This window comes from Centrocercus urophasianus, unplaced genomic scaffold, assembly GCF_019232065.1.
Source record: "Centrocercus urophasianus isolate 14NV4802_14NV808 unplaced genomic scaffold, USGS_Curo_1.0 seq_30, whole genome shotgun sequence".
Taxonomy (NCBI): Eukaryota; Metazoa; Chordata; class Aves; order Galliformes; family Phasianidae; genus Centrocercus; species Centrocercus urophasianus.
This window is the reverse complement of record NW_024884867.1, coordinates 4,069,195-4,089,632: the sequence shown is the minus strand read 5'-3', so window position 1 is coordinate 4,089,632 and position 20,438 is coordinate 4,069,195. Positions and strand designations below refer to the sequence as shown.

Sequence of the window (20,438 nt, the reverse complement as noted above, 5' to 3'; positions counted from 1 at the left end):
GGTTACCTTTCCCCCAACACGTGCTTCCCACATTGAAGAATCAGCAATCACCTCTACTCTGCAAATCCAGCAATCTTGCTTAGAAGAAAACAAACCCTTCAGGCAGCCTTTTTCTGCTCCCCTGGCCAGCAGAAGGAAATGCTGCACACGAGTGAGAAGGCTCAGTGCTGCTGCTGCTTCCTGACTCCCACACTAAAAGGGAGCATGGGGGTCTGGGCTGGAGGAGAACAGTCCCACAGATAAACTGTCACAGAAGGAGCCAGGCCAGAGACCTTTCTTCCACAGGAAAGCAGGCACCTTCAAGAAACAGCACAAGTAGCAGCTGGGTAGGCAGGGAGTGCAGAGGAACACGTCAAAGTCCGGATTTACGGGAACAAAAGGGTTTTCTTTTGTTCCTCCAATTACCTCTGCCGGCAGTCGTGCCACGTTCCTCCCCCACCCATGCAACCTCACCTTCAATTACCTCAGGAACTTTCGTTACAGGAAGATGCCCTGAATGGATCAAATTAGTGCCTTATAAAAGCTCATTTGGGAAGCATCCATGTGATCCTTATTCAGTTAGCAGGAGGGGATGGAGTGGGGATGCCAAGTGAGGAGCTGAATGCTCAAGGCACACTGACATGGCTTCAGTGTATTGAGAAGACACAGCCAGAGAATGATGCCCTGCTTCTTAGGGGGCTTGGGATCTCATAGAAACATCCTCCTCCTGCTTGCACTGCTCCAAGGAAATGGGATGTAACACGCTGCCAGCAGCTGCAAGCAAATAAGATTGTCCACACGGCAGCTGTAGAGGGAACGGGACTGGACAGAGATAAATTCCTGTCTCTGACAATAGCTAGTGGGCTCCAGGCAGACTAGCAGCTGCAAAGCACCCAGTTCCTTGTGCTGGTTCAGATGACCAGGCACCTCTGGGACTGTGCTGGTGAAGAAAAGAGGCAGAACAAGTCTGCTTCCATCTATTTTTATACTGCAGACCCATCTGCTCCTCTCCACAGCTGGCAAGGCATGGAGCTCAGCTTAGATCCTCCCAACAAAAGCCTCTTTATGAGGCATGGGAATCCCTCCCTCTACCAGCACCACTTGGCTTGGATTGCCTGGGCAGAGCTATTTCAAGCACCACAGGTGGCTTCTCCATCTCTCTGAGCACAGGATGGAGCAGCAGATGCCTCACCACAACACTGCCCAGCAATACCACTGGGGACAAAGCTGGGAAGCACACAGGACCTGCAGACGTGCCACACAGAAGAGGCCAACAGGAGGAGTGCAGGGAATGGGTTTCACAGGCGAGACAGAGCAGTGTCTACCTGCACAGAGACACAAGTACTGATACTGGGACAGAAAGACAAGAGTCACATCCAGTTTTTGCCCTTTGCAAGCACTAACTCACCCACATACAGGCCCTTTCCTTGTGACAAGGCCTGACATTTGCTTGCTCCAAGCTCTGTCCCCCAGACACACACACAGGATTGCTCCCAGCCGCTTGTGTCTCAGTTATCTGACTGCAGGGATACTATTTCCAGTGCTTATTTTTCTTGTCTGGCTAGTTGGCCTGGAGGGTCTCACCTGTTGGAAAACTGCCATTGCTTCCCCATCTGCAGCACTGACCACAGCTCAGTGAAAAACAGCCTTAGGTCACTTTTAACTTCCTTAGGACCAGGAGAGGGCAAAGGCCACAGATGCCAACATGGAGCGGGTTCCTGCATGCCTTACCTGGAAGCATCAGCAGATGCATCGGTAGCGGAAGCACAAGGACACGTGTTTTGCAGCACTGGCACACATCCGGTGCACAGCAGCCACCTGGAAAACACCAACTGCATGGCTACGTGCAGGAGGACCTCCCTTCTGACAGAGCGAAAGTGTCTGTGCGGCAAACGGAGCACAGCCTCTTCCAAGACCTGATTCACACGCAGGCTTCAGTGCTCCATGTCATCTGTAAGTCACTGACATCCTGACCCCAGAGCATGGCCTCATGCTTCTGATGGGAAGAAAACCATCAAACTCGTCCTGGGAGGACTGTAAGTCCCACATGGTGCTTCCAGATCAAGTGCTGGTCCTCCTGCAAGGGAAACAGAGACTGCTGTTAGCATGCAGACAGCACAGGCCATACCGCAGAGCCGCACGGTGAACATTTACAGAAACGTTGTTGCTACGTTTTTGGAAGCTTGGGTAGTGCAGAACCACAGGAAAGGGAAAGGCAGCCCCAGCATCTCAGATAAACTTGTGCTGCCCAGGTCTCGCATGCTGCAGGAAAGGTTGGATCACCTGCAAATGGAGAACATAGGAGGGGAAGGAACCAGCATGGGAAGCAAGTGCTTAGAGGAAGCAAGATGTAAAGATTTATTGTGAAAAGCCTCAATTCCCAAGCATTGGCTCAATTCATAAGGAAAAGGGGACCTTGGGTTTAACACAGTTGCAGTTGAATGTGACATGGGTTAGTGCTGCAGATTGGAAGGTCTCAGTGCAAGTCAGGGATATTACTGTATATTTCCTCTGGAAGGAAATCAAAATGCTATTTCTCATGAATTCAGAAAGAACACAGCTGTAGAAAAAGCAGCTGACTCTCAGCTTTAGTTGTGGCATTGAGTTACCAATGGTGGGAGAAAAGACTACTTCTGTTTTTCTAATGCAACCTTTAGCATTTTGATCCTTCTGGAATTAAGAGGATGATCTTCAGGAGGGTCTGAGATTTTTTGTCTCCACCCTATTTCTATTAGTGCTTCTGGCATGAATATAAAGGAAGGCAGGAAACACTTGGAATACTGGACTGCTCCCATATGGCAGACACCTCAGAAACGAAGCAGCCAGTTGTCCTTTACTTTAAGGTGCTGAGCACTCATGCAATCAATGCTGAGCAGTTGAGGCTCTGCCTTTGGCTAAGCCATAATCGTCGTGAACCCACTGTGTTCTCTCTGGGATGGGGAACACAAAAACTCACCTCCACCCAGCGCATTTTTGCTCTGCAGAGTAACTTCAGTCTGCTATGTTACCATCACAAAATGGCTTCAAGTTTAGCAGCAAACGATTCCAAGTTGTTCTCAAAGGAGCAGTGTGTTTCTCAGTCTCTGCCACCAGGGTTAGCTCAGAAAACCTGGCTGTGATTGCTCTCAGTCAGTTAGCAGAGGAGATGGCTTGGCAGGGATTCACAGGCAGCAGGCAAGCCTCAGAGCTGCCATTCCTGTCACCTGCAAAATTGGCCACATCCTCTGGATGATGGAGATGTTTAATATCGCAGGATCCAGAGTGCATGGCAGAGCTGCTCAAAAAGCAATACAGGAAGCAATAGTGTTCAGTGCTGATTGAAATGCTTGATGGATTATACAGGAATGTGAAAGGATGGAAGTCCTCCTTGCCCCAGGATTCACACCAGTGCAAGCAGCATTCTTACTTTGCAAGACATTCCTTTTCTTTTTCTTGCCCAGCAATTAAAGTTTGCATCAGCGTGACCTTCATCCAGCCTGGATCAGCATGGGGAGAAATGGCTGGGCCCGGTGCACCTGCCTGCAGAAGGTTCAGCATCTGCCATTTCTCAGCCCTTCAACACACCTCCAAAATAGGAACTTGGCAAACAAAGCTCACAGAGTGCATTGCTAAGCAGAACATTCTGCCGAGTCCTGACACTGGGACTGCATGTTATAAGGCACTTGCCAATTCCTGAGTCAACTTTATTTATTAAACACTAGAAAGGTCATGACGAATCTCAAAAGATAAAATCTGTGTCTGTCAAGCTGCCTTCCTTATTTTCATTGGCCCAGACACTCACGTTCCACACCAACAATAACAGGACATGGGTTCAGGAGGCACCATGAGTGCAGCTTACCCTGAGATGGCCCAGGCTTGTTTTGCATTCTTCATAGAACTGATCCAGGCCATTCAATTGTCTCTTCATTAGGCCTCCCCACACCTCTCCTGTATATAATCCTCACACTGCACAGTTTTGCTCCCCTTAAAACTCTGAAGCACAGGCACATGAAACTTCCAAATCCTAGATGATGCCAAATGCCCAAATGATGCAGCTGCAGGTTTTCCAGCAGAGTATCCAACCAAGACATGCTTAACTCCCATTTAGAATAATATCCTGGACTAATACTAGCCCAAAAGGCATCCCCGTGATCTCACCAACAGCTGAGGCAGCAAGATACTCCATGTGCATGGACTTTCTTTACTCTCATTCCAATCTGTTATCTAATCTCCTTGCCTTAGGTAAGGTAAAAAATCAGAGCTGCTCAAGGCTCTGGGTAAATCCTTGGCAAACAAAACCAGAGTGATCACAGCTCTTGTGCTTCAGTTTCCAAGCTAGCAGGCTTAAAGGCTGCCCAGAACTCTGGAGAAGTTGCAGTCACCTCTCTGGAGAGCACCAAGACACTCCCAAAAACCACAGTCCCAGGTCTGGAGTTCAGTGCATCGGACTCAGACCACACAGTACAGATCTGCACTCCAAATAACCTCATCCTTACACAGTTTACTCTGAACCTGGAGATCAAAAGTTCTTTGCCTTTCACTTGCCAAAATATCACCATGCTATTCTCAGCCCCACACTTGGCACAGCTTATTTGGTTTCATGCACTGTAAGGACTCTACTTTTCAAAATGAACCTCTGATTTTCTGAGATCTGGGTAAAACTTCCTGTCACTCAGCAGGGTCTCAGTGGCAAACACTGCAGTTTCACAGCAGAGCAATGATTCTGCTCACAGGAGTAGTGCACTCTGCAGCCAAAAAATCCTACAAAAGTCCCATCCACTGGGTCATTTCTGAGGAAATGACTCCAGTATCCAGAAGCATCCTCCTTTCTTCCCAGAACGGCACTGATGAGGAGAATGGGAGGTCAGGAAGAATAACACATCTCCATGTATATTCAGTGAGACTCCAGTCTACAGTGAGTTGCATCATCTAACTTCAGGGATCAGAAGTGGACTCCTCCCAGGATCTGAGCTGGCAGAAGTCACACATGGAGAATCTCACTTGTTCACTTTGGCCAAATGCAAAACAGTGCAGAATCTTTCCTGTGAATGTAAATTATGAGGTCCATAGGGCCCCAGAAAAGATGCTCACAGCTTTTAACCCCCCAAAATTTCTCCTTGAAATACATAGTGGCCGTGAGCACAGCAGGCAACTTGTATGCACTATTCTTAGCAGCAAAGGCTTCCTGTTCAGTGGCAGCAGTGACAAGGAAGATCCTGCTGCTTTAAAGCTGTAAAACACCTTTTAGACAAAGCACATCATCCACCTGTTTGCAGGGAAAATGCCATGCTCCACTGCTCCATCCTATTTCAACACTCAACAATGTCATCAGTTCCCAGTAATGCAGTAAAGATTGCACTGATGATGTCCCTCAGCTCAGTCTACAGCAGCAGCCCTGCAGTTCAGTTTCTCTGGGTGACCATGCCAAGGTGTAGATTTCCGAAGTGAGATTTCCAGATGAGGCCAATTGTGTTGCTGAACTGGGAGCTCTGTCTGTTCTTCCAAGTACTTGCTTTCTTCCCAGGACCAGGTACAGCCATTGTTCCCCAGGGCTCCTGCAGACTCATTGTTCCTCCCGGCTCCTGGCCTTTGATGCAGCAGAACAAAACGCAGGCTGTTTGCAAAAGGAGGGGAAAAATCAAAAAGCTTTTCAATTACACAGTTGGCTGAACAGCTCGGCACAGCTGGCTACACAGCACCAGGGTGCCGGCACCTCTCCACAAAGCAGGGCCTCCAGTGAGGCCTCCAATCCAGCTGCAAAGTGAACGGGAAGAGAAATGAGCAGTAGCTGATGGTTATCTGGTGAACTTTCATTTCAACACTTCCCAATTCCAAATGCTCCTGGATCGTACAGACTTTCACTAACCCCCCCATACTCATTTAGTAGCTGCCAGCTGTGAAAAGCTGGAAATTATTCCTGCTGCATTCTGTCAACATTGCTCAGAATTGGCCTGAGATGCACCAGTAGCATCTAGATTCTCTGCTTCCACTTCCAGACTGCTTTGGCTGACATCATGCTTGGGCAAGCCCAGTCTAAGCAGCATTGGCAGACAGGGGGCTGAAGCAATGGTGTTAGAGGGAGGTCTGATGTGTGAAGGAGTGCCAGAAGGCTGAGATGCTCCAGTCATAGCTGTTCCAGGTACCTCTTCCCGATTCTGTTATGTAACACCATTCCTGACACTGAAATGTTTTGGGAAAATACAGTGTTCTACCTTGTGTTCAGGACACAGCTGTAAACATTTTCTCTCACTGCCAGCATGACAGATCCCAGGATGTCAGAGTTGTGAGGGGCTCCCAGTCTGTCTGGGTCCATCACCGTGTCCATGCTGACATCTTTAATAGGTAGTACCAGGGAAAAGAGCTCTCTGGAAGAACGAGCCTATGGAAAAAGCTAATAAAAGAATAATAAAACGTTCATAAAATAGACAGATCTCCCTTGAACAAAGACACTCATGCTCACTTTTACAAATATATTTTATTATTTTAATGCTTATTAAGAAATGTAACCAAGACAGACTCAGCAGCACCAGTGGCTCCTCACTGCCCAGCAGTCTGATGACTTCACAGATATTAAAACTTCACAGGTTCAAGAAAGAAAACAAACTTTGGTCAATGCACTTTAAATACATATGCATGCACAGATTCTCCCACCCCTTTCCCTCCCCTCCCACTGGTAACTGACAAACAGAGGGAAAACAACAATTATATTCATAAAACATTTAAATTAAGAGAGTAAGTGTTTCTTAGTGACAGCATGTGCAGCAGGTGTTCGTAGTGTCTTGGCTGACAGACCACAGAGACAACCCTCCAAAGAAATGGGGGCAGGAACACCAGCTCCTGAGACAGAACAGGGGAAGCATAGGATGTTCTCAGATCAACAGGTTCCAGTCTTGAATGCAACACATTCTTGTGTTAAGAGTCCCAGCAGATGAATAACACAGGAAGCTATACAGAACACTGCCTCATTTAGGGTTTAGTTGCCTTGTGCAAATCAGGAACTGGTGTCATTTTAGTTACTCTGGATGTGTTTTACTGGTAAAAAAAGGTCAGACGCTCAGGGCCAGAAAGACAAAGCTCCTCGGTCTGTCTCAGAGCAATCTGATGCCCAAAACAAATCAGGAGAGAACTATTAGGCAGCTGATGTACCAAACACCTCTAGAGCATTCTACAGTTTCAATGCATCACAGCTGTTACTGTATGCTTGTCCTTCCCACAAAGCAGGGCTGAACTGATTTTCTTAGGGGTAGGATGGTGTGCGCGGGGTGATGCTCGTGAAGCAGAAGGGCTCATTTCACCTGACTGTGCTTATGAAATAAGCATCTGAAAATGAGATAATTCAGAAAAAACATCTCTTCCTCAGTCACTTATCAACCACACAAAGTCAACCCCCTGCAGTTATCAGGGCAAGGCTGCCCCTCTGCAGTGACCCAGGAGCACCATAACACTATAAATCCCTTCCAGAGTCCTTATTCAGCCATTTCCACTCCTCTGAGGCTATCAGTGCAAACCTCAGCTCTTTCCAGCGCATTCCTGCTCCCATGATAACCTCCCAAACACATACCCTACAAATCTTCCTTCTACATCAAGATTTCCCATCAAACCCTAACACCCCAGTCTGTTCCCACACCTTAAAGACTTTCCTATGCCCTCCAGCATCTCCAGAGTTTCTTTTCAATGAAAGATCAAAGATTCAGAGTATTCCTTGTAACTCCCAAACCTGTCTGCACAATAAACTTGCTAGCAGCAGCTAGGACCAGTGGCAAGTCCTTTCTGTTTACAGTACCCCAACTGTCCTGCCATGCCCTCTGTAAACCGGTATCAGCCTCACAAATCTCCTTCTCATCTCAGTTGGCTCCATTCATAAGCTGTAGTTCAAGCTTGCACAGAACTCTGAGATACTGCCGATCCAAAAGAAAGCACAGAACAAAATTCTAAGTGCATTTATTTGCTCACACAAAAAAGCAGTGCCCTACTGAGGAAAGAGACCTAAGAACTCCTCATGATAAAATTACTCCTGGCAACTGATCAGAATTTTACTTTCTCCAAAACCCTATAAAGCAGACAAACCCTGGAGCCTAGTAGTCTCAAGGGAATGGTGAAATTCATGGAATGCCCTCTCACCAAATGAGGCACTGCATCCCTCTATGGATTTTGAGTCATTTTTAGTAACGTGTTCCAATTCAATGAAATGAGGCTCTTCTTACCCCAGCTGTTACTCTCTGGACCCACTGCACCTTGGATTCCTAAGGAGATCTTCTCTATCCTCTCCTGATGGTCACCCCATTCTTCCCTTTGTCTTGCACCATCTTTGTTTATCCAGAATAGCTATTTCATCAGCTAAATCTCCAGCTGGAAGGAAAATGGGAATATGAGTAGGGAAGTTAGGAAAAAAATGTTAAATTTTAACTTTTCAAACTTGCTCTGTATAGTTTGGAAGAGGTGCATTTCTCAAGAGTGGAGAGCATATTTTATTCATGGGATTTTAAAACTTCTTTTTCAATACAAGGAAGGAAGCCTTGAAATCATGAAACGAGAAACAAGAATTCCAAAATTCTGTTCAAAAGGCTCACGCTCCCCCCTAGCAACTTCAGAAACATCTTCTGAAGGTCCATCTCAGACATATGTTTGCCAGAAGGCACGCAGCATGTGGTGCAATTGCCCTCCGCTCCTTCCTGTGACTACAGACTTCCAATTCCATACAAAACATGCTGCCTTCTTACAACCACTGCACATCCTCCTACACACATCCCCTGGCCCTTTTTCATTTGAAATCTAGATCACTAATGTTGAAAGGGACTGGATACAGTTGGGAGGCAACTCAAACAGCGACAGAGAAACTGATTTCAGGACATCTGGAAACTCTAAGTTTGCATGGCAATCTTACTTTGGTTGGGCAGGATAGTTTTCCAGAGGGACAATCTTAATTTTGTCACATCAACATAGATCAATTCAATTCCTGTGGCAACCAAGCAAGAAGAACCCACAATTGAGTGTGAAGAAGCTCAGGAAACAATAGAAAGCAACCAACCTACATCAGCTGTTGAAAGTCTGATGCAACGTGGCATAAAACATCCCTTTACAATGACAACGAAAGCTCAATAGGAGATACTTCTGCACTTGCCTGTGTTCCAGCACATGAGCTATACTGGTATTTTCCCACACTTCCTTCCCTGCTCTGCTTCTTTGTGAACCTAATTGTTATTGACATGAATACCGGATGTAATCTTGTGTTATTCTTAGAAACATTTCAGCTCCCAGCTGAGGCCTAAAGAGATCAGATCCCCGTTTTTCAGACTGAATTCCTCTGCTGCTGTTTCAGGAGGCCAGAGGAGTCATCCTGCACAGAGCCGACAGAAATATTCCATCAAGGAAGATAAAGAGCAACAAGATCCCAAGGCACCCTGCAGAGGGCCTGCCTACAGCATCAGTCATAGGGAAATGGTCATGTATTTGCTAATGGTGCTAGAGTGATAATCCACACCTCTGACGTTAGACTATGTGGTAGAGCCATGCCAAGAAAGCAGCAATTCAATTAAACTGTGAAGTCTACTGTTCTATATAGCTGCCTGTCCTTCTGCTAAGGATTGTGGTGACAAACGCATCCTCTTACCCAGCTTACAGTAAGCTTTTTGCTAGCCAAGAGCAGTCATGTACTTTGGACACATTCAGTATTATAAACCACTCTTCACCTTCATTCAGACAGACTGGAAAAAAAAGAAAACTTTCTTCAAGTAAAACTTAATTTTCATTCTAATAATTCACAATATTTAAAATAAACATGGACAGAGAACACACAAACCTAGTGTGCCATTCTCCAAATACAAAAATACAGCTCCACTTTCCTTCCTAAAAATGAGATTATCTGGGTTCTGAAATGTTAGTGGAGAGACATAAGGAGGAGCCAGGGTTGGAGGCTGACACTTCTGATATTTTTAGCTAAGGAAAAACTCTTGATTCTCAGAACTGCCAGACTTCTAACTTTCTAGTAGGACCATTATTGCCCATCTCCCTGGAAGGCTGATGGCAAGGGGCATAGAGTAGACATAGAGTATTTGTCTGGAAAACAAAGACTGGAAAATATTTAGGTAGAATACAAGCTAACATGGCACTCTGCTGCCCTTGAGCTACCACGGCTTCATAGGTGATACAGAAAATTACTAAGCTGCTGTGAAACTCCTCTATGACAAATCATATCAGTGCATACCTTTGCTGTAGCAGATTTGCCTGTTCTCTTACACACACTACTGCAGTTTCTAAGCAGACTTCTACTAACACTGACTGCTTCCAGCTCCTCAGAGTATCTTCTAACCAGACAGACTGAGATCTGTTGGCCTCTGCACTGCTGGGACACATCAGGCTTCACAGCAAAGCACATCAGGAAAAAACTGAAACCACAGGAGAAAAAGATGTTCAGACTGAGCTGGGATTCCACAAGTAAGTAGGTATGTCTCATCCTGTGTCATTCCCCACCCTGCCTTCCCATCAAAAAATGAAAAAAAGGTATCCCACAGACTTTTGAGTGAGAATGACAACTTCGGACCATGGAATTAATTTGTACTCTGGGAACCAGGGCAGGCACAGACACAGAGGAAAAAGCAGTAGCCAGACAGTGCCCACCAGCTTGCAGATACCTCACACCTGATGATTCTCCACTGCACCTCAGGGCAGGGCCACCCCTGGTGATGAAGACCATCCTTGCTCTAGCACCAAGTCCTGCTGACTGTCCTTTTGCTAAGGGAACTCCATATTAGTCTCAGTTTTCATTATTTGTTGGATAGAGTGGAGAACTATGAGGTTACATTTGTCTTGTGCATCTGGAACATTGAGCGCCCAGGGAATGGATATGAGTTCTTGTTCATCTTTATAACTTAACACAATGGAATCTAATCAAGACAAGAAAAAACATCCGAGCAACCTGTTGCACTATAAGCTTTAAAAACATGAACTGAAAGACAAAATGTCATGATCGAAGGTATCCAAAGCTCCCATCAGGTAAATTCCTTTCTTGTCCAGGCAGCTGATGGCATCCTTCCTGACCAATAGATGTTGCTATCTTCCTTCCATTTGTTGCAGGGCCAAAGAATTAGATGCTCCCCCTTGTTGCTCTTACAATCAAGTGAATGCTTTCAGCCATGGTTTTATTTCTGTTGGTAAAGACAGCAAAACAGACGTACAACCACAGACACACAGTATAGCGTAATGTCACGATATGCCCTGCTTCAGCAGTCTCCCAGTGCTTAATTTGGAATGCCATCTTTGACCCTGTCACTGCTCTTGGTGACAGGCCATCGATGGTTTATATGTCCCTCCTTTCTCAGTCTGTTTCAATGGTCTCTTGGCTTTTTCTCCAGTCTAGCACTTAGGATTGCCACAAATGTCCTGGGTAAGGACCCCTTCCTCCACAGTAACTTGAATACGTGTCTCTCCCCCCGCCCCCCAGCCTCATCTTCTGCCGTGGCAGAAGCTGCCCATGGAAAATAAAATAATTATACCAGGAAGACTGTGAACGATTCATCAGGAAACATCAGCTGCTGCAAAGGCTGTGCTTTCTAGATCTGAGAAAGATACCTGGGCATCTATTAACTCTTCATGGTGAAGCTCCCTGTTCACACATGCATCTGAGAGAATCCCATTTTTGCAGGAACGTGGGAGATGCCCATTTGTCTCCATGTCCAGAGCACTTCCATTCTGGTGCCATTCCAAGACAGCTTTGCATTTGTTTAAGTCCTGCTTTTCAGGATCCCTGTGGATCTCTCCATTGGTGTACACTTCTAACGCATACTCACTGATTCGTATGCTGGCGTTCTCTCCATCCCCACCATGCGTGGAAGTCCTAATGCTGGCTGCCCCTGCCTTGAACTGCTCCTTCCTTCCCAGGATATGCTGGCTGATGATTTTACGGAAGGTGTATCGGAACTCCCTGATTCGGTAGGCATAAATTAGAGGATTAACAACCGAGTTGGCATGAGACAGGATAATGGCTAGATACATCAGCCAGAGGGGAGCATGGGCACAATTTGGGCAAAAAAGGGTGAAACAGTTAATAATATGTAGTGGAAGCCAACAGACTGCAAACAAGCCAACAATGATGGCTAAAGATTTGGCCGCGTGGACTTCCTTCTGCAAAGTGGAACGTGAGCGTTCCCCATGCACCATCTTGTTCTCCATCTGCTTGAGCTGCCGTCGAGCTGCCATGAAGATTTTCAAGTAGATGCCAAACATGAGGAGAAGAGGCAACAACACACAGGCAAAAAAGTTGTAGTAGACCATGTACTCCATGGTGACCACAGCCTCAAAGAGACATACCACCATACTGTTGCTGCAGTTGATGGGAGAGGACTTATTAGCACCCAGCTCTTCAATCTGGGAACGCTTGTGCCACCCTAGCATTGGTGTCAAGCCAATGATGAAAGATAATACCCAGCAGATGGCAATGATACCTTTGGCTCGAGAGCCTGTCACCAAGCCATTGTACCTGTAAAGCAGAGGAAAAAATGAGAATTACACCAATGTCATTCAACAAGTCCTTGACACCCAGACAATGGTCCAGTATCCTAGAAGGAAGAAAACAGCAAGAAAGGCATCTATTTCTTCAGCCACGCCTTTGAACTGCTGTGTAGAACCCACCCAGCCCAGGATGGACTCCATAGTGACACTGCATGCCATCTACTTTCCTCCTTGCTCCTTTACGCGGTGGATAGCCTACAGAAAAGCAGGGAAATTAAAATGGTTCATTCCACCATGTCACTTGGTCATGCATGCAGATCTTGCAGTCTGAATAACTGGCATCACTGTTCTGACCCTTGGTGGTGAAGGCAACTATGGCTCCTCTGCCAAAGGCATAGAGATGGCTCATCCTTTCTGCCAAGGAAGCAGGCTTCTGGCACAGAATTCCTATGTCTGTCTCACCATTAATCCATCTGTAAGCCAAACAGCACCAAAGGACTGGAGGCACAGTGCCACTGGCCCCGTAACCTAGCTGGGTTCCAGGGAAAATCTGTTGCTGACTGAGTTGCAGAGGTCATGCTGGCATTCCCCTGCACACTACCTCACTTTGCTCCCGCTTTCAACAAGTCCTGCATCACCAGCCTTCCTTAAATAACTGAGACAAGGCCAGCAGTTTTCCTCACCAGCCCAGCAAAGCTGACCCCATATCTTTCTCATAAAATAGGAGTTAAGCTAAGGAGAGTGCTCTGACCACAGGTATACTGTGGGCTGCATTGCACACACCAAAAGCAACCTCAGTGATGAAGATACTGATATACCTAGCTCAACTCAGAGCTCCTAGCAATAAATCCACCAAGATCTGTTGAACAAGACAATAAGCAACATGGTAAGAACCTGACAGGGCAGCCAGGGACCTTTGTTTGTTTGAAATATCAGCCAGTTCCCAAGGCCTCACAGGTTACTGCAAGTCCTGAGCTGACTCCACCAGTTCTTCTCTCTGAAAATGTAAATCAGGGCAACAGTTTAACATTTCAATGCAATTTCCTTTACTTGGTAACACTTAGCATAGAAAGTAGATGGCTGGATTCCCACATTGTCCAGTGTGGGTCCCACACTGCATTTGACCCCATGTGTCTGCAATTGGACCACAGTAGCTCTGGGCTACCAGTGTTGTTTACCCAGTTCTCCTTCTCCCTCTGTCTCCAGAATTCTCTCAGCAAAATAAACATTAAAAATAATAATAATAATCTAACCAGCCACAGAAATCTTTCCATCCCTCAATGAGATAGCCCCTCCCACAGGTTCATGCTCCTATCCTAACACCAGTTCAGAGCAGGGGAAGGGGGATGCTGCTTTCCCCAGGCACAGCAATGAACAGTGATTTTTCCTGTACTTTAAATCCCTGCTGGTGGGCTCTGGAAACAACCTGGCTGATATAAAACCTGGCAGGCTCCATCCTCCATTCCACAGCTGTATTTTAAAATCAGAAAAGGAGGAACAGCTGAAGAAGCCAACCACAATTCCCGGCACTCAAAATACACTGAAATTCACCTTCCAGAAATTACAGAGGGATTCAGTTGATCCTGGGACATAAAAAGTTCCCTCTAGCAAGAGGTGAATCCTACTCAGTGCCTATAGGAGGCTGAGAGCACGGCATGGATGCTAGCTGAGAAACTGCTTACATTCAGAGCTAATTAACACAGCGAAACAGCATCTGTGCTTTGAAAAATACCCTTGGGGAACAAGAGGTTGGCCAAAGGCACTTGGAGCTTTGGAAAAAAAAGAAGAAGAAAAAAAAAAAAATCACAAAACCCTCCAGCCCTGGAATTGGCTACATCTTGTCAGAGGAATTTTGAAATTGTGCAGCTGTTATCCCACGACTAGAGATGTCCCATCCCTTTCACTAAAAATACATTCATCATTGCTCCAGGCAAACAACTCCCCTCCGCTCCACTCCAGCTTCTCCCTCCTTCTTACCCTCTGGGGATTCCTATGCAACAAACTTTACAAGGCTTAGGAACAGCACTTAACCCAAGCAGCCTTCTGCTTCCCAGCTGCACTGTACCAAGTTGGCAGTGCTATCAATTTATCAGTACATTTCTATAATGCTCAGCATCTCCATGGGCTAAGAGCAAAAGCTCACAACACCATGTGTAGCAGCTCTCTGGGTGTCTTTCTGGCCCCCAGGCCAAAACTGCTGCCTGTACCCACAGTGCTGTACAGCTCTGGATGATAAGGTCAGGGCTTTCAGGGAGCATCATGCAATTTGAGCTGCTGGCATCCTGATGCAGGAGGTGCAACCCGCTGAAAGGAGATGCTCACACCTACAGCCCATGCTCCTGCATAGCTGGACAATGACTTTGTAGCGTGTCTGATGTGTCCAGACAGCACTGGATTGCCTGTGCACAAGCAGTTCTCATGCTTCCTGGAAATACTGGACTTGCTACACAAACAACAACTGCTGGTGAAACTGCAGGCACAGAGAACACATGTGAAGAGCAGAGACACTCAGGGTGGAGGTGGATGTGGGGTTGGGGTACCTGGCTCCTCCATAAAGTGCAAATACCTGCAAGCATGGATGTTTTCCCCCAGATAATTTTGCCTGCCCTGCTGCTCTCCCACCAGCAAACCAGTGCATTGTCTCCAGGAGAGCAGCTGCTCTTGTGAATGCACAACTCCCCTATGCTGCCTAAATTAAATTGGCTGAAGATGTGATACCTTATGATCCCCCACCTTAGCTCTGCTATCAAAATAATGACTAAAGCAGAAAGTGTAGCGCTTCACCTGTCTGACCTGTAAGTCTTGAAACAGGGTGGAAGGCAGAGCTGGTATGAGAATCACCGGGTCCTCAGATAGAGGTTAAAATCCTTCCATACATTGTGTGATTTATAGCTGGTCTAACTCATCATCTCAGCTTCTGCTTGGTGTGCTGCTTGTCTTCCAAACTCAGCCCTGGCTGACAGCGTGGCTCCCCTCAGCCAAAACTCCCCACCACGTGCAGAACTCACATCTGCCACTGTCACAGCATCGCAAAGCGACGTGCTGCATGTGGAGGGCACTGCACTTCCATCTGAATTCCAGCAGTGCTCAGTGCTTCTGAACAACTCACTGCAAACACTGTTCACTCAGCACAGTGCCCAACAGCCCACACACCCCTGGCAGCTGCAGTTGCAGGAGGATATTCTAGCCCTGTAACACATATCTGAAAATGAGAGATGCTGACAATCCCAGATCACTTAAGAAATCTTAGAGCAGGATATCAAACCCAGACCTTCCCACATACCACTCAAACAACTATTTCCCAAAACTGTCAGTTAAGGAACATCCTCCCTTGTTACCTGAAGATCCCTGATACTGGTACTTAATCATGCTATGGGGATGGGATCCCACAGCCAGGCACAGGGCTCCGAGCAGTAGAAGCAATGGCAGTGGGCAGGCACTGCTCTTTTGCTCACAGCACTACCAGCTTCCAGACCACAATTTTGGCAGCAGCAAGTTCCACCACACACAAAGCCATAGACAACTCATGCTGCTCTCAAAGCCGTGCCCGTGGTTGTAAGAAGGAGAAAGCAAATTATTATTTTGTATTGGGCTGAATCTGCTCACAGTCTATTTGACAAAATATGAGCGCTTGCTTGTAGGAAATGCTTGGCATAAGGTCAAAAGGCTTATGGTGAGCAGGGAAAGAAGCAAGTGGGTCAAAGTGGCAATAAAATATTAAACCACTGATTCAGATGCTCATCTATGACCGTTTAAGAAAGTCAGCTGTCTCCAAAGTACCTTTCTTCAGAGGACAAGGTCTCCACTTCCAGCTCCTGCAGTTGGCACCTCAAGACAAGCGCATGGATTTACGCCACAGGCCCACACCTGAAGCCAGCATATGGAGCAAGCAGTAACCTGAGAAAACTTTTCTGTTTAGTTGCAGGAAGAAACACCTTCTCTCCTTCCAGTGCATCAGAGCTACCTGTCCTTCAGCATGGGAATCTCTGCACCACCAGTGCATGCACAAGAGCACGTGGCTGGGCACGGTGCCCTCGGAGCATTTCCTGGCACCAAAGAGCCTGGAAAGAGGCAATTGTTCTTGGCCCGTGACTTCATCCCAGAGCTCAGACTCACAGCCAGTTTTGTTTCAAACACCCAGGGGTTTTATATCAGTGAGTGCAGGTTTTCAGGTACCTGCCATGCTAGAGACAGTTTGCATTTAGTCCTACACAGAACAATGGCTTGGCCTCACTTCCTTGGGAGTGCTTTGTTGCCACTTTCAGAGAGCTGCACTCTCTGAGCCACTTACAGAGAGCTGGCAGGATTCAGCAAATGTTTGAGAACTTTTTTTGAAATTCTGCAAAATGTTTTGATTATTTGACAATTAACAATTTTTTTCTTCTATTTTTAAAAGTTACCTCTACCTTTCCTCACTGCCATTCCTTGGGGAAGGTTCTTTTAACCACAGAAAAATCATTCCAAACTTAACACCAATTGCGTACTGAGGTGTCCAAAACCAAGCAGAATAAGAAATCTCATTCTTCTGCCTCCTTAATGCTTATGGCTTATTCGTGTGGCTGTACACAACTACACAGATATCCATCGAGGTGCATGGTTGCCTTAGGATAAATTGGGTATGGAACAGTTAAATGATGAGAAAAAATAGGTTTGGTGCTTTCCCTCCTTCTCCCCCCATATAGGAAGGAGATCCCATTTATTTGTAAGAGTATTTATCTAAATTAATATAGGGAGTATCTGATGTTACATTTCTTACCCTCTGGGGGAGAGAAGAGGTACTCTCCTCAAAGGTCTTCCCATTAAAGAACGCAAAAGTGTTGCATTTTCAGTGGGAGAGCTTTCCTTCCATTGGTTTATGCATATTTGAGACAACCAGGTATTAGAAAGTAAAAGGTGAGATGTGAGCAGTCTGAATCATACTGCTTCTCCCTCTTGGGCTAATAGCTTTCACTTTCTCAGCATGTCAGAAGCTATAAATCTAATGTTTATTCACCCATAAACTCTTCTGAGGAAAACAGAATTGACAACTTCTTCCTTCCCTTTGTAAAAGGACAAACTAATAGAGGACGAGGAACCCACAGATCTACCTGTTGTTTCTGCAGCCAATCAACTCCACTGCTTCTGGGCTGAAAGAGGGTGTGCTCTGTTATTTCTAAAACAGAACAGTGAAACAGGTAGAGTGCCCAATGCTGGGCGAGTCAGAAAGACTTCTTCTGAAAGATACTCTACTTTGGCTAGTCCAGAAAGTTAAACTTTAAAGATAATATAGCTGCAATGCCAAAATAATAATAATAAGCAGCAATCCAGATATTTAAAATCCCTTTCCTGGAAAGTCATTCTCTAACCATATGAATGCTTAAACTTTCAGCAAAAGTTTCCAGAGTTCATTTGCAAGAGATTGAAGACATTTCATCTTTTCACAGCCAAGTCAGATGCAAGCTACCAAAGGCTGCTCTCCATGTGCTTCCTTGTGCATTTATTATCACACTCATTTGTGAACTAAAAACATTTGTCAGTAGAAACACAGAAAAGTGAGAACAGTCCAATTTACAGGTACTAACACTGATAGTTTTCCTCCGCAATGGAATAGACTCTCTTCTTACGACAACACAGTTACACAACTGTAAGTTTGGAAATCAGCAATTAACAGCAGTTGAGATGAGCCTTCAGGAATGGCTATGCTGCACTGGTCCACATGGAAAGGTAGAGCAGGGAATGGGAGATTTATATTAACCAACGTAAGTGCTGGGTGAGCAATGTATTCAGAATGGACAAAACTAAACTAGACAGGCTAGCAGAAAGAGATTTAAACTCAACAGGAGTGAGGATAACCAAAACCCCCAAGTTGAGAGGACAATAGTGAGAATTTTGTTCCATTTTTGCAGTCGTATTTATTACTCAACAGGATAGGAAGTCTCTCCACTGGTGAGAGCATGCTGCGTCCTCCTAAGGACAAGATGGGAAAGAAGGAGGCTCCTATGCTCTGCCAGCCTTGGTCTCTCCCAGGGCTTCCTCTGCATCTCAAGCTTGCTGAACAACACTCAAGCATTGCCACAAAGCATTCAGACCCAGCCCACAAAACACACTGCTGTTTTGCACCCAAAGGCAGATGTATCCAAACACAGTGCAGAAGGCTGAACTGAGTAACAGCCCCTGCACACATACTAAAACTCCTCCTTGTCCCAAATCCTCCCTGGCTGCACACCAAGTTTCAGCTAGTCACATCCAGTTTCCAAACTCAAGTATTTAAATCATAGAATCATAGAATGGCCTGGGCTGAAAAGGACCACCATGATCATGAAGTTTCAACCCCCCCTGCTATGTGCAGGGTCGCCAACCACCAGACCAGGCTGCCCTCTAAACTCCAAAGTGGAGACCATAGAACAACCACCTTCAAGGCTGGCATGGGGACAAGCCCTTCTCTTGACCTAATGCAGGGGTGCCCAACTTTTTTGGCCTGCCTGGGCTGCATTGAGTGAAGAGGAATTGTCTTGGGCTGCATCTACATACGTTGCTCCGAAAGTAATGCCTCCTGATTATTTCGATGGAAAATACTGCTGATATGAAAAGCACAATAATACTCCCTGATAGAACAACTTCTCAGCTACAAAACACTATTTTTAACATAGGCACCATCATTAGCTGCTCATTCTTCCTAGCCATGAATAAAAGCCTGTATGCTATGCCCATAAATATCTGCACCAGTGGAACAAACCCACTGTCCTTAAACTTCATAAACATCCAGCAAGTATCAGTGCATATCAATGGGGGCCATTTTTTTCCACATGGAAGAATCCGATTCCACACCTTTGTTTCATTCACACTTCCATGCCAGATGCCATTTGTCACAGTGCCCCTCTGCTGCCATCTGTCACACAGCAATGGAATCAAACAGAATATTGGTGGGAAGGTTTATTCTCTATGGCCATCCCACCAACATCTGCCTCTGACATCACAGGCCAACATCATTAGGATGCCCAACAGGAGGCCTTACTTTTGGAGCAGCCTTTGTAAAATATACAATATGGGTAATATATAAGTAACAAGACATTTATCTCTTACATTTTAATAGAAAGAGAGCAACAAATGCATAAAACTAGTGGGATATTTGGCCTTGTTTTTCTGAAACTAACTGGTTCAGTGACAGTGGCTGCCAGTCTCAGTGAGCTCTCAAGGTGTCCATCAGAGATTTTTGATGAAATATTACTCCTCCGCTTCATCCTTGAAAACAGCTGCTCATAAATGTGTGTACTGCCAAAAGAGGATGACATGAAGAAGGCGTGGTTGTGAGGGATATTTCTCTCTGATAAGAGAGGGCTTATAGAAGTCCAGTAAAGAGACATGATCAAATTGTGGAGTTGAATATCAGAATGTAGCTGTATACATTCCATTCGAAAATTCGCAGGTCGTGTATTTATAACAACTGAAAAAGGAGTTGCAAACATAAATTGATGATTTTTCTTTTTGAAATCTTGGAATCTATTCTCAAATTCCTGTATCAAAATGGAAAGCAATGCTGTGTGTTTTTTCACTGTTCACGTGACTGTGTTCAGGCAGCCCATCAAAATGCATAACATTATTTGCCATCACTTGAGTCAGCCCTGCACTGTGCCCTCCCTGTGCCCTGGTTTCAGCTGAGGCAGTGTTAATTGCACACTGATGTGCTTTGGCTGTTGCTGAGTGATGGGTGCTCACGCAGGGCTGGCCCAGACGCTTGGTGGGGAAGAGAAATCACCTCTATAGTGTGGGCTCTGAGTGGCCACATGCTGCTTCTCTTCTCTTTAGCTCCACTTTCCTGCAGCACTTGTATTGCTGGTCAGGGCTCAGAGCACAGGTTTGTGAGTGTACAGTGTGCTCCTTTCTAAATATGGAGCAGCAACTTCCAAGCAGCTCCACTGCAAAGCTTTGGGCATGTGCCATATGAGGGCTGGGTAGAACAGGAAAGAAATCACTCACAAATCCAGCAACCACGGCAGCCCCCAGGAATGTGGGTTTCAGTTTATTTTCTCAAATTACAAGGTGAAAAATGCTGC

The 20,438-nt window shown here is 45.9% G+C and overlaps 1 protein-coding gene across 7 annotated transcripts in view; it reads right to left on the bottom strand.

Moving 5' to 3' along the window:
• Window positions 1–6,414: 6,414 nt before the first annotated feature.
• The window catches only part of ADORA2A (adenosine A2a receptor), a 28,897-nt gene continuing 14,873 nt past the window's right edge, over window positions 6,415–20,438 (bottom strand). For all 7 annotated transcript variants that reach the window (XM_042829158.1, XM_042829160.1, XM_042829157.1 and 4 more), the window contains one exon: window positions 6,415–12,433. In XM_042829158.1, the coding sequence (XP_042685092.1) occupies window positions 11,473–12,433 (961 nt within the window). In that variant the 3' untranslated portion in view covers window positions 6,415–11,472. The remainder of the gene's footprint in view (window positions 12,434–20,438) is intronic.